This window comes from Hyperoodon ampullatus, assembly GCF_949752795.1.
Source record: "Hyperoodon ampullatus genome assembly, chromosome: 8".
In the NCBI taxonomy this organism is placed as follows: Eukaryota; Metazoa; Chordata; class Mammalia; order Artiodactyla; family Ziphiidae; genus Hyperoodon; species Hyperoodon ampullatus.
In genome coordinates, this window is record NC_136921.1 from 77549567 (window position 1) to 77563577 (window position 14011).

Genomic DNA, 14011 nt, shown 5'->3' on the forward strand with positions numbered 1-14011 from the left:
TATACAATGGAATATTACTAAGTCATTAAAGGAAACGAAATTGAGTTATTTGTAGTGAGGTGGATGGACCTAGAATCTGTTATACAGAGGGAAGTGAAAGAGAAAAACAAATACTGTATGCTAACATATATGGATTGTAAAAAAAAAAAGTGGTTCTGACGAACCTAGGGGCAGGACAGGAATAAAGATGCAGAAGTAGAGAATGGACTTGAGGGCACGGGGAGGGGTTAGGGTAAGCTGGGATGAAGTGAGAGAATAGCATTGACATATATACACTACCAAATGTAAACTAGATAGCTAGTGGGAAGCAGCTGTATAGCACAGGGAGATCAGCTCGGTGCTCTGTGACCACCTAGAGGGGTGGGATAGGGAGCGTGGGAGGGAGACGCAAGAGTGTGGGGATATGGGGATATATATATACATATAGCTGATTCACTTTGTTATAAAGCAGAAGCTAACACAACATTGTAAAGCAATGATACTCCAATAAAGATGCTTAAAAAAATGAAAGACACTGGAGCAGGAATAGCACAAATACCTGTTATGGTTGGACTCAAGTAGCAGAGGTGGGAGAACTGACTGGACTAAAACAAAAGGGAGTGGTAAGGATGTGATGAATGAGGGTGCAAACTATGTAATGGCATTCATGGTCAAAAACATTTATACTACTGCTCTTTATAAAGAAAATAGGTCAGAGTCAGCTGAAAGGCTGGGACTCAATAACAAGGGATTAAGTAGAAGAAAAGAGAATTTTAAAATGTCCTTATCGAATAAAGAATGTTAAATATTAAAAAGAAAAGAAGTGTGGTCCATGAGCCAGCAATATTAGCATCACATTTGAGCTTGTTAGAAATGCAGAATCTCAGGCCCCATCCCAGACCTCTTGAATCAGAATCTGTGTATTAGCAATAACTTTTGGTAACTTATATGCACATTAAAATTGGACAAACTCTAGAATATTGCTTGTCAAATCTTGTTGCATGTTAGGCTCATCTGAGGAGCTTTTAAAAAATATTGATGCTCAAAGGCTTTTATTTAATTAATCTTGGGTGTTTTCCTAGGTCATGTTTTTTTTTGTTTTTTTACATCTTTATTGGAGTATAATTGCTTTACAATGGTGTGCTATTTTCTGCTTTATAACAAAGTGAATCAGTTATACATATACATATGTTCCCATATCTCTACCCTCTTGCGTCTCCCTCCCTCCCACCCTCCCTATCCCACCCCTCCAGGTGGTCACAAAGCACCGAGCTGATCTCCTTGTGCTATGCGGCTGCTTCCCACTAGCTATCTATTTTACATTTGGTAGTGTGTGTATGTCCATGCCACTCTCTCACTTCGTCCCAGCTTACCCTTCCCCCTCCCCATATCCTCAAGTCCATTCTCTAGTAGGTCTGTGTCTTTATTCCTGTCTTACCCCTAGGTTCTTCATGATATTTTTTTTTCTTAAATTCCATATATATGTGTTAGCATACGGTATTTGTCTTTCTCTTTCTCTAGGTCATGGTATTTTTAAAAAGTATCCCAGGTGATTTAATATCCAGCTAGGATCAAGAGCCATTGATCTATCTTAAGAAAGTCCTGCCTCTTTATTTGGGAAACTTGGCAATAAGCCAGGTAGCCCAGATTCTGCCACTGATGGGTCAGCCACTATTTTTGGATGCCACCTATTCCTTCCTCCACCAACCATCTGAGTATCTTTATTACCATTTAGACCTAAGATCTGTTTTATCAGGGACAAAGGTGTGGCACCCTAGTAGTTGCTAAGCAATAGAACCTCCTACATTTCACTTTTTAAAGTTTCTTCAGGACTAATAATCTGCCTATGTTCCTATTCCACAGACAGTTTAAGTGCCTTGATAATCAAGTACTCAGTTACATGCTGAGACTGAAACCATGTTTTGAACACCATCCCACTTGATTTGGACTTTGATACTCAGCATAGTGTGAATATATGAGATTACTATGCTGAAGCCTTCGAAGAAAATTTCTGACTACTTAAGAAATACTTATTTTACTTGGAAAGATTTCAAAGAAAATCTTTGGAAGACATTCCTACAGGTGCTTTAAAATTATAAAGAATTCAACTTCAAAGAGGTATGAGATAGAGGAGAATGTAAGGAAGCATCAGGTTCCTCTGCTGGGATCCTGGGGCTTTTATATTGTAAATTGGAGTATGGGTTTATGAAGGCACGGAATAATTTGGACCCATATTTCTGGAGCAAGGATCAATTTAACAAAAAGATTTTAGTGTAAATGTTTGAATACTGGCACTCAAAAATGTTGTCATTCCAATATATTAGAAACATCCACAGAATCCCACTTTATTATATGACCCAATCACGTAAGGCGGTGTTGTTAGGAACCTGGTTGTATCAGTGCTGCATCCAGGGAAAACTGAACAGGCCTTACTGTAGCCAGAGACATTATGCTCATGTCACAGGCCTGCAATGGCTGGGTCTAGTCCACCAGATCCCATGGTTGGAATGTGATTTCTAGGTGAGTCCAAAGACAGACCCAGCTTTTTTTTTTTTTTTTTTTTTTTTTTTTTTTTTGCGGTATGCGGGCCTCTCACTGCTGTGGCCTCTCCCGCTGCGGAGCACAGGCTCCGGACGCGCAGGCTCAGCGGCCATGGCTCACGGGCCCAGCCGCTCCACGCATGCGGGACCCTCCCGGGCTGGGGCACGAACCCGCGTCCCCCACATCGGCAGGCGGACTCTCAACCACTGCGCCACCAGGGAAGCCCAGACCCAGCTTTTTGACTGTGTCGTTATGGTGGTGGTGTTACTTTGATTATACAAAACTTTTGATGACTGCAAATAAGTTCAATCTACTTTTGTTACTGCACTTAACAAAATTGTTTGTATAAGATTGTGATGATTAATTTTTCTTCCTACTGTAATCAATTCCCTGACAACAGAATACTGCTAAAACTTTGCATCTTGTTATTTTTAATATTGTCTTTCATTCACCTTATATAATTTAAAATTATATTTTCAACCAGGAACATGGTTGAGTTGTTTAAAAATAAGTTGGAAGCATTAGCTTGAAGTCAGTGAAAATATAAAAGATAATGAGAGAAATTCAGAACACTTTAATGTTACTTTGCTCCTCAGCGTCCCAACAAAGAATGTAACAGGAGAGATGACAACAATATATAAATTATAATTAATCTATAAGCACTAGAAATAAATCTTAAAGACATCTACTTTACTAAATGCTTATTTAAAATATGGTACTCAAAGGTACTGTATAAATTAGCACAACCCTTGAATTAGACCTGGTATTTTTCCATTCTTAGATGATAAATTGTGCACACATTTTAGGAAAAATGAAGCAAATACAGAAAACATAACTTCAAATCTGTTTATTGATGGCAATAGTTTCCTGTTCCTATTTAACTCCCAATTGGCTGATATATAAGAATATCAATGAGTTTTTTAAAAAATTATTTTATGTAAAGTGTAACACAGGTATTTATGAATGTTAAAACTTAGAAACATAAATGCACAACTCAATGATTTATGACAAAGAAACATCTGTGTAAATATTGTCTTGGCTAGCACTCCAGAAAGCCCCTTTGTCCTCCCTCCCAGTCGCTACTCTCTCCCTTCTCCCCAAAAGGATCTCTAGTCTGTCTTCTTACATTGGGTGTTTTGCCTGTTTTTGAACTTTTTATAAACGAAGTCATACAGGAGGTATTTGTGTCTCTGTTGTTCAACATTGTGTGTTTAGTGGGATTCACCAATGTTTTTAGCTGTAGCTTTGGTTTATTCATTTTCGTTATTGTACAGTGCTCATTTGTTTGTATATACCATGCATTCTACTATTAATGAAAATTTAGGTTATTTAATTTTTGGAGATACTATGAAGAACAGTGCTGTGAACATTTTTGTATATGTCTCTTGGTGCACATATGCATTTCTCATACCTAGGAATGAAATTACTTGTTGCTGAGTCACAGGATATGTGTATTTCAACTTTAGTAGATAATGCCAAACAGTTTCCAAAATAGGGTACGTATTAACACTTTCACCAGCAAAGTGTGAGAGCATATGTTGTTTTACATTCTAAGTACCACTTGACAATTTCATTCTATTAACATTAACTATCTAATGAGGGGCATAATGGTATGTCATTATCTTAATTTGCATTTCTTGATTACCAGTGAGGTTGTGTAACTTTGCATGTGCTTTTTTGGCCATTTGGATAGCCTCTTCTATGAAGTGCCTATTCAGATCTTATGCTTGTTTTTTTTTTTTTAATTGGATCATTTATTCTTTTTGATTTGTAGAAGTTCTTTATATATTATGGACATAAGTCTTTTGTTGGTTTTTCATGTTTCAATTATCTCACATTTGTGGCTTATCTTTTCACTCTTTTAATGGTGTCTTTTGATGTATCTACAAATTCCAGAAGAGGATACTAAGAGGCTGAGACCCTTATTCCCTAGTGCAGCTTTCTCCATGCTGTAATTTATTTCCATTATATATTTTACTAAATACATAAACAGAACCTTATCTTAATCTATCATAGTCTTAGCTACAGTTTGTATTACAATGATCTATGTTTTCAGTGGCTATCTTAAAAATAAATAAAATACCTATCAACATAGGAGAAATATTTATGCTTAGAAAAATTCTTTCTGATTGTGATATTACTATAATTTACATGATTTATGTCATACAATTTTAAGTTGCATAGATATTTAAAAAGTCATTGAATAACACATTTTGAATATTTGCTGTATTGAAACATAATCCGAGCCTTTCTTTAAGACATTAAAAGTACGTTGATGGGATGATCATAAAAAGACTTTTGTGAGCATAACCTAATAGCTATAAAATCATTTCTACTCTAAAGAGTGAAAAGCCAGATACACGGAGTCATATGTTGTTTAAAACCCAAATAAAATACCTCTTGTCCATGAATAGATTATCCTACGTTAATAAATTATTATTTCCTATGCTGTTATCATTGTGTCTTCGAGAAGTCTTTTAAACCTATGATGCCCTACCTCAGACTTTCAAATCCTCTTTATTCATAACTATGAGGGTCTTATTTCCTCATGTTTATTTAATGACTATGTTGTGATGAGTGATCCTCATGCTTTATTAGGGGAAATACTATTAAGTCTTAAATGCAAGCTTCCTGCACATAGTACTTGAGTTTGGGGGGTTGGATGCAAGGTAAGTGTTATAGATACCCAGATTACTGATGCAGAGTAAACTGAAATAAGTCATTGAAAACAGTGATGAGAGAAATTGTTTCAAAAGCATGAGAAACATAATACCAATGTTGAGGCATGGCTACTCTGGGATTTGGTTTCTGACAAGTGAGTGAGTAGTTAGAATAGGCTGTCATGAAACACAAAACTGCTATGTCTGGTCACACTGGGTAGGTCTAATAGAAAAATTTAATTGATTTCTTAGTGTAACTCTAAAATTACAACTTATGCTCTTTTTTACAGCTGTTTGAAGCACTGACTTTATTTAATTTTTAATTTTTTTTTTTTGGTCCAGAAGAACCAGCCACAGAGGTAACAGGCTGTCAAGAAGCATTTCATTTGACTCTGATGTGATTGGGTTTAGTATATATTACTATCACCCAGATAGTATACTTTTAGGAAGAATATAATACTAGCTTCTTATTTCAGATAAATTAAATCATAAATGTATATGCTGCACTGTGATTTCCTTAAGTATATTTGATATTTATGGAAATCCATCAGTCTCATTTCAAAATCAACATTCATGTTACATCTAGGAAACTGGCATATTCTTTTGAAGAGGTTGTTAAGCAGGAGACTTGGCTATTGACTCAATTCTTATTCATTTTGCTATAAAATTTAGTTTGACAAATTTCTTAAAATATTTGGCAATAAACCATATCTCATATATTAACATTCTAAAAAGGAAATGCTTTACTAATGCCTGCAGCAAATATGCTATATAAAAGTAGTTTCTTTTTCCTTTCTTATAATTTCTTGAATATATGTAATCATATATAAGACATAGTGTGGCACATTGGTGGGAACAATTAAACAATTTAAAAACTGAGATGCCCTGTATTTTAAGACTTTATATTTTGGCCCAGAGATAAACCCACGCACATGCGGTCACCTTATCTTTGATAAAGGAGGCAAGAATATACAATGGAGAAAAGATAGCCTCTTCAATAAGTGGTGCTGGGAAAATTGGACAGCTACATGTAAAAGAATGAAATTAGAACACTCCCTAACACCATACACAAAAATAAACTCAAAGTGGATTAAAGACCTAAATGTTAAGGCCAGACACTATAAACCTCATAGAGGAAAACATAGGCAGAACACTCTATGACATAAATCACAGCAAGATCCTTTTCCACCCACCTCCTAGAGAAATGGAAATACAAACAAAAATAAACAAATGGGACCTAATGAAACTTAAAAGCTTTTACACAGCAAAAGAAATCATAAACAAGACGAAAAGACAACCCTCAGAATGGGAGAAAATATTTGCAAATGAAGCAACTGACAAAGGATTAATCTCCAAAATATACAAGCAGTTCATGCAGCTCAATATCAAAAAAACAAACAACCCAGTCCAAAAATGGGCAGAACACCTAAATAGACTTTTCTCCAAAGAAGATATACAGATTGCCAACAAACACATTAAAGGATGCTCAACAACAGTACTCATTAGAGAAATGCAAACCGAAACTACAATGAGGTATTACCTCACACTGGTCAGAGTGGCCATCATCAAAAAATCTACAAACAAGAAATTCTGGTGGGGAGAAAAGGGAACCTTATTGCACTGTTGGTAGGAATGCAAATTGATACAGCCAATATGGAGAACAGTATGGAGGTTCCTTAAAAAAGTAAAAATAGAACTAACATACAACCCAGCAATCCCACTACTGGGCATATACCCTGAGAAACCATAAGTCAAAAAGAGTCATGTACCACAATGTTCATTGCAACTCTGTTTACAATAAGCAGGCCATGGAAGCAACCTAAGTGTCCATCATCAGATGAATGGATAAAGAAGATGTGGTACATATATACAATGGAATATCACTCAGCCATAAAAAGAAACGAAATTGAGTTATTTGTAGGGAGGTGGATGGACCTAGAGTCTGTCATACAGAGTGAAGTAAGTCAGAAGGAGAAAAACAAATACTGTATGCTAACACATATATATGGAATCTAAAAAAAGTGGTTCTGAAGAACCTAGGGGCAGGACAGGAATAAAGACACAGACCTACTAGAGAATGGACTTGAGGACACGGAGAGGGGGAAGGGTAAGCTGGGACAAAGTGAGAGAGTGGCATGGACATACATACACTACCAAATGTAAAATAGATAGCTAGTGGGAAGCAGCCGCATAGCACAGGGAGATCAGCTCGGTGCTCTGTGACCACCTAGAGGGGTGGGATAGGGAGGGTGGGAGGGAGATGCAAGAGGGATGGGATATGGGGATATATGTATACGTATAGCTGATTCACTTTGTTATACAGCAGAAACTAACACACCATTGTAAAGGAATTATACTCCAATAAAGATGTTAAAAAAAAAACCTTTATTTTTTAGAAGAGTTTTAGGTTTACATGAAAATTGACAGGAAAGTACAGAGGTTTCCCATATACTCCTTGGCTCCACACAGGTATAGCCACCCCCATTATTAACATCACTCAGAGTGGTACATTTTTTTTACCAAGGATGACCTTACATGGACACATCATAATCATGCACAAAACCATATTTTACCTTAGGGCTCACTCTTGGTGTTGTATGTTCTATGGGTTTGGACAAATGTATAATGACATATCTGTCATTATAATATCATACAGAGTATTTAAAATCCTTTGTTCTCAGCCTATTCATTCCACTCCCACCCCCAGCAACCACTGATCTTTTTACTCTCTCCATAGTTCTCCAGAATGTCATATAGTTGAAATCATACAGTATGTAGCCCTTTTAAATCAGCTCCTTTCACTTACTAATATACATTTAAGATTTCTCCATGTCTTTTCATGGCTTATTATCTCATTTATTTTTAGCATTGAATAATATTTTATTGTCTGTGTGAATCATAATAGATTTATCCATTCACCTACTGAAGGACATCTTGGCTTCTTCCAAGTTTTGGCAACTATGAATAAAGCTGCTATAAACATCTGTGTGCAGGGTCTTTTGGTGGGCATAAGTTTCAACTCCTTTTGGTAAATACCAAGGAGTGTAATGCTCTACCATATAGTAAAAGTATGTTTAGTTTTGTAAGAGACTGCTAAGCTGTCTTCCAACGGAGTTATACCCTTTTGCATTCCCAACAGCAGTGAAAGAGAGTTCCTGTTGTTTCACATCCTTGCCAGCATTTGGTGTAGTTAGTGTTCTGAATTTGGGGCATTCTAATAGGTGCATAATGGTATCTCATTGTCTTAATCTGCATTTCCCTGGTAATATATGATGTGGAGCATCTTTTCATGTACTTATTTGTCATCTGTATATCTTCTTTGGTGAGTTGCCTGTTAAAATCTTTGGCCCATTTTTTGATCAGGTTGTTAGTTTTGAGTTTGAAGGACTCATTTATGAATATGAAAGAACTATGATCATTTCTAGGATTCTTGTAACTTTTATATTGACTGAACACTACTTGTGGGATTTAATTATAAAGTAACTCTATTCTGGCTTGTACCATCCCTTTGTATCTACTCAGTGGATCTAATTGTTATTCTGCTCCTGAATGAAAACTCTGATGGGTTCTCCAGCCTTTCTAGTCACTCGTAGGTAACTTGAAGGCCTCTAATAAGTAACTAAAATATGTAGTCTCATGTAATAGTGAAAACTTTGAACTTGCTTTAACTGTAAGGTCTTTTGCCTCCCTCTCTTGCCCAGGTGTGCTCCAGTTGAGAACAGAGAGCGTAGTTGCTTTTTTCCCCTCCTACCTTGAACTTCTCCTTCTTCCAGATGCTCCATCATCTTTCTAACTCTAGTTTCTGATCCATTCAGATCTGGAACATAGGAAATGAAAAGAACTAAGTGGAATGGGGCAGGAAAGCTCTTACTTAGCTGGTAGTCTTACAAGCTGATGTCATACTCTCTAGGCTTAGCAAGAATTTAAATGGACTCATTTTCTTTTACCTGCACTCTTTTCTGCCTTATTACTTATTCTTCCTTATCCCCCAGATATTCGGCTATAGTGATAGATTCCCCCTGCTAAAGTCTTGTAATTGCTCCATGGCAGCCTCTTGGACAGCATCTAAGATGACCCCACATTCCACATTCTCTCTATCTTGCATATTCTCTCTCTCTGTCTCATAGGTGCAGCCCATATATGATTCACAGAAAACATGCACACACTCATTGCCCTGGTAAATTCTGGAGTGCATGTTATTCACAGCAGCAATCTCAGCCATCAGCAGCTAGGCAGACTTTGTTTCTCAGGGAGGAATCATACCCCAGTCCACTGTGGGGAGACATGTTAAATTCATGATGCCCTAGAGCACTACTCAGTTGTCTTGAGGGAGAGGCAGACAACCTACTCCCCTGCTTTTGTAAGGGAGTAAGGAAACTTGGGACTCACATTACAGCTTTCTTTGAAGAAATTCTTTCCAGAATGTGTCTGCTATTTTCAACTTATGATCTTTTTATAGCCTTAGCATGGGTAAAGAGTTAGAGTTAAGTAACTAGGTTTTTAGGAACATAGTTTGTAAGTTCTGCATGTAGTTTCACGTCCCCTTTGGAGAGAAATGCCTGATGGATCTTGATGCTTCAGCTGAAATGTTCTTTTTATCAATCCATAACAAAATGAACTAATTAGCATTAATAATAAATATATTATTTCAATTATGAAATGAATTAAAATAAAGGAATCCAAACGAATAGATTATATAGTACATTCAAATAATATGAGCAAAATTTTAAAGTTCAAATGAAGATGGAAAATAATACTGAGCTGCAAAGAGACTGGAGACATCAATTTGGAACAGAACCATTAAACTTGTCATCATTTCATGATTTCAGAAGATTATCTAAATATTGATTTATCTGAAATATAACAAGGATAAAGAAGAAGAAAAACACCTATAATTCAGAAATGCAAAATGGTAAACATCTAGTGAATCTGCTTTCTTGATCTAAATGTCATTGTGTATGAGGCCTGTGGTTTTCATGACAGTAAGATCATATATGTAAAAGGGAATTTTCCAATTCACTTCTGTCATTATGCTTGTTCTGTTTTTATAAGAAGTATATTTCTCAACATATTTTTGACCGTTCTCCAGAAAGGGCCTGAAAAATAGAGAATTTTGGACAGGGCCTACAGAAAGGAGAGTGTTTTCACTGATTATTAGGAAAAATGTATTTAAGACCCTGGTTAATTAATATGTGAGTAATTGAAGCAGTAGGAGTAACATAGCTAACAATGAAAAGATGAAAGTTTGCAAAGGAACTTGCTTATTTCCAGTTATGATTCTATTAGTCGCTTTCCTCAGATAACTTTCTAAGTTTGATTTTAACTAACCATTTGTTGAAAATATGGTCTGTATGCCAAAAGAAATATTGATAGTTTGGGTTTTTTTCTGATTGTAAAAGTAATATATGGTCTTTGGCATTCCAGTGCTATTGAACATTAAGCTGTCCAAATCCTGTTAACACCTAGTTCTCCTCATTGATTCTACAGCATCTGACATTATTGACTTCTTATTCTTCTTGAAATCCTTTTCTACCTTGACCACTGTTGTACTACTCTCTCTATCAGATTTATAAGGGCAGAGGTTTTTTTTCTGTTTATATCTGTCTAATTCACCTGACCAATGGAAGGTGCTCATTATATATTTGTTTAATGTATAAATTCTTTTACATATCTACCTAATCCTCTTCTGATTTTTTTTTTTTTTTTTTGCGGTACGCGGGCCTCTCACTGTTGTGGCCTCTCCCGTTGCGGAGCACAGGCTCTGGATGCTCAGGCTCAGCGGCCATGGCTCACGGGCCCAGCCACTCTGCGGCCATGTGGGATCTCCCCGGACCGGGGCACGAACCCGTGTCCCCTGCATCGGCAGGCGGACTCTCAACCACTGCGCCACCAGGGAAGCCCCTCTTCTGATTTTTTTTAACTCTTCCTCATCCTAAATCTGAAACCTTATTATTCCCCTGATGCTGAGTCTTCTCTCTCTGTTCTTTCATTTCTGAGTCCTCATCCATTGTAATCAAATGACTTCTCTAGTTAAATGCAACCCATGTCTTTACCTCTGACCCTGTCGGCTTTTCCAGAATCAAATATCCACCTTTCCTGTGACCATTTTTATATGTTTGAACCATAATCACCTGAAACTCAGCATATCTAAAAGATGCCTCTTGTGCTCTCAGCCTACAATACTGGCTCCTCATTCTGACAAGCCTTTTTTCCCCCAAGTTTTATTGAAAAATAATTGACATACCTCACTGTATAAGTTTAAGGTGTATGGCATGATGGTTTGCTTTACATATGTTGTGAAATGACTACCATGATAGGTTTAGTTAACATCCATCATCTCATATAGATACAATAAAAAGAAAAGAAAAAAATGTCTCCTTGAGATGAGTACTCTTAGGATCTACTCACAACTTTCCTATATATCATACAGCAGTGTTAACTATAGTCATCATGTTGTACATTACATCCCTAGTACTTACTTATCTTGTAACTGGAAGTTTATACCTTTTGACCATTTTCCTCCAGTTCCCCCCACCCCTCCCAAAGCTGGTAAGCACAAATCTGATCCCTTTTTCCATGAGTTTGGTGTTTTTGTTTTGTTTTATTGTTTTGTTTCATCTTGTCTTTTTTTTTTTTTTTTTTTTTTTTAGATTCCACATGTGAGGTCATATAGTATTTACCTTTCGCTGTCTTATTTCACTTAGTGCCTTCAAGGCTTACCCGTGTTACAACCCTCTTTTAATTAACGGCACTGTTATCTTCTCATTCTCCGCGCTTTAATTCTAAACCTCTCTATTTTGACAGGCCTATATTTTCGTTGTAACCATCCCCACTACCACTAGCTTCAGCATCAGTCATCATTAATAATATTTATATAATGCTTTATAATTTGAAAAGTATTTTTGAATGCATAATTTCTTCTTTAGGGACTAGATCCTATCTCCTTCTAAGAGGCTAATTCTGGCAGCTGGAAATATTTTCTATTTAAAGTATTTAATTTGTTATTGAACAGTAAATTTTAAATGGCAATTGAGGTAAGTATAGCAAGGAGAAGTATAGAGTGCTATGAGTTAACAGGTGCCTGACTTAATTATTGCATATGAGTGTGCTTATATGTGTGTTTGTGTTTTATGAGGCTGATTAGGTAGGCTTGCTGAAGCATATTACAGTGAAGTAGATGCTGAAAGATATATGGGCGATCTAGAGGAAACAGTATGTGCGATGGCCCTGAAGTGGGAAGGAGCATGGTATTTTTAAAAATCTGAAAGAAGGCTAAGGTACCCAGAATGGAATTGCAAGGGAAAGAGAGGCAGAAGGTAAGGCTAATAATGTAGGCAGAGGCTAGGGCCCCATCACAAACATATATTGAACAGAAAGTATGACACTATATTATGTTTTATGTAATATGTATATTTTTCACTTTTGACTTCTGAAATCCTCAGTCATGACTTAATTATAACCTAATCCTTTAAGTTACTGATTAATTGGTTTATTTTCACAAAGTATTTAATATTATAGATTTCAGTAATCACTGTTGCTTGTTACTGATTTACTCATTCTTTAAAAAATGTTTGAAAATACCAGGTGTTTTACTGGAATAACATTGAATTTTTAAGATGGTTTTCCACTATTGGGCTTTCCCATTAATATAAACTTACTCATTTATTTAGGTCTACTTTTACATCATTCGATAAAGTTTTATAATTTTCATCACAAATGTATTGATTGAACAACACATTTACCAGGTAACCCAGCAATCCTACTCCTAGGTATTTGCCCTAGAGAATAAAAACTTATGTTCACACAAAAACCTGTACAAGAATACTTATAGCACTTCTATTCATAATTGAAAAAATTGTAAACTAAATACCCTTCAGTAAGTGAATGGATAAGAAAACTATGGTACATTCCTGCAATGGTCTATTACTTAGCAATAAAAAGAAGGAATTACTGATACATTCAGTGACACAGATAAATCTCAAAGGCATTATGATAAGTGAATAACAACAGTCTCAAAAAACTATACATTGTATGTTTCCATTTATATGGCATTGTGGAAAAGGCAAAACTATAGCAGTAGGGACCAGATTAGTGGTTGCCAGGGGTTAGGAGACGGATAAGGTTGTGACTACAAAGAAGCATCACAAGGGAGTTCTTTGGTGAATTATATTCAGCACAGTTTTAGTATAAGTGAATTTTATCATAGTCTCCTCTTATGAATATTACCATAAAATGTAGCATATGTGATGAAAGAAAATGTGTGTGTGTATAAGAGAGATGTAGAAATAGTTTCCATGATGTTATATGTAATCCAAAATAATCATCACATTTGATTTTAACTTTGATAATATAGATACATTACATATTTACATTTTACATATTTATGATCCCGCATTACACTAGACTTAATATAATGCCAAATTTAGTCTTAATTTCCCAAGTCTACCCTGGCTGCATGCTGCAGTGTGAGGGGCAGGGGAGATGTGAGTTTGGAGTGGTGTTGAAGGCGGTGACCGGGATATTTCAAGCTCCAAGTCATGATAATGCACGTTCATGTCTCTGATTTCAATAGACACCCCATCACAGCGGGTACAGTTTATTCTTGGAACTGAGGATGATGATGAGGAACACATTCCTCATGACCTTTTTACGGAACTGGATGAGATTTGCTGGCGTGAAGGTGAGGATGCTGAATGGCGAGAAACAGCCAGGTGAGGATTTTTTTTTGTTGAAGGATGAAGGTATACTAAGGAATTTTTATGCTATTAGAAAGAGAGATATCTAATGCCACAATTTTGCAAACATCCATCAGTGCTGCTGATTTCTAAAAT

At 36.2% G+C, this 14011-nt stretch overlaps 1 protein-coding gene across 10 annotated transcripts in view; it reads left to right on the plus strand.

Moving 5' to 3' along the window:
• The window catches only part of SLC4A10 (solute carrier family 4 member 10), a gene marked incomplete at both ends in the record, with an annotated part of 305510 nt that overhangs the window by 157493 nt on the left and 134006 nt on the right, over positions 1-14011 (plus strand). For all 10 annotated transcript variants that reach the window (XM_079709598.1, XM_079709601.1, XM_079709599.1 and 7 more), the window contains one exon: positions 13753-13891. In XM_079709598.1, the coding sequence (XP_079565724.1) occupies positions 13753-13891 (139 nt within the window). The remainder of the gene's footprint in view (positions 1-13752; positions 13892-14011) is intronic.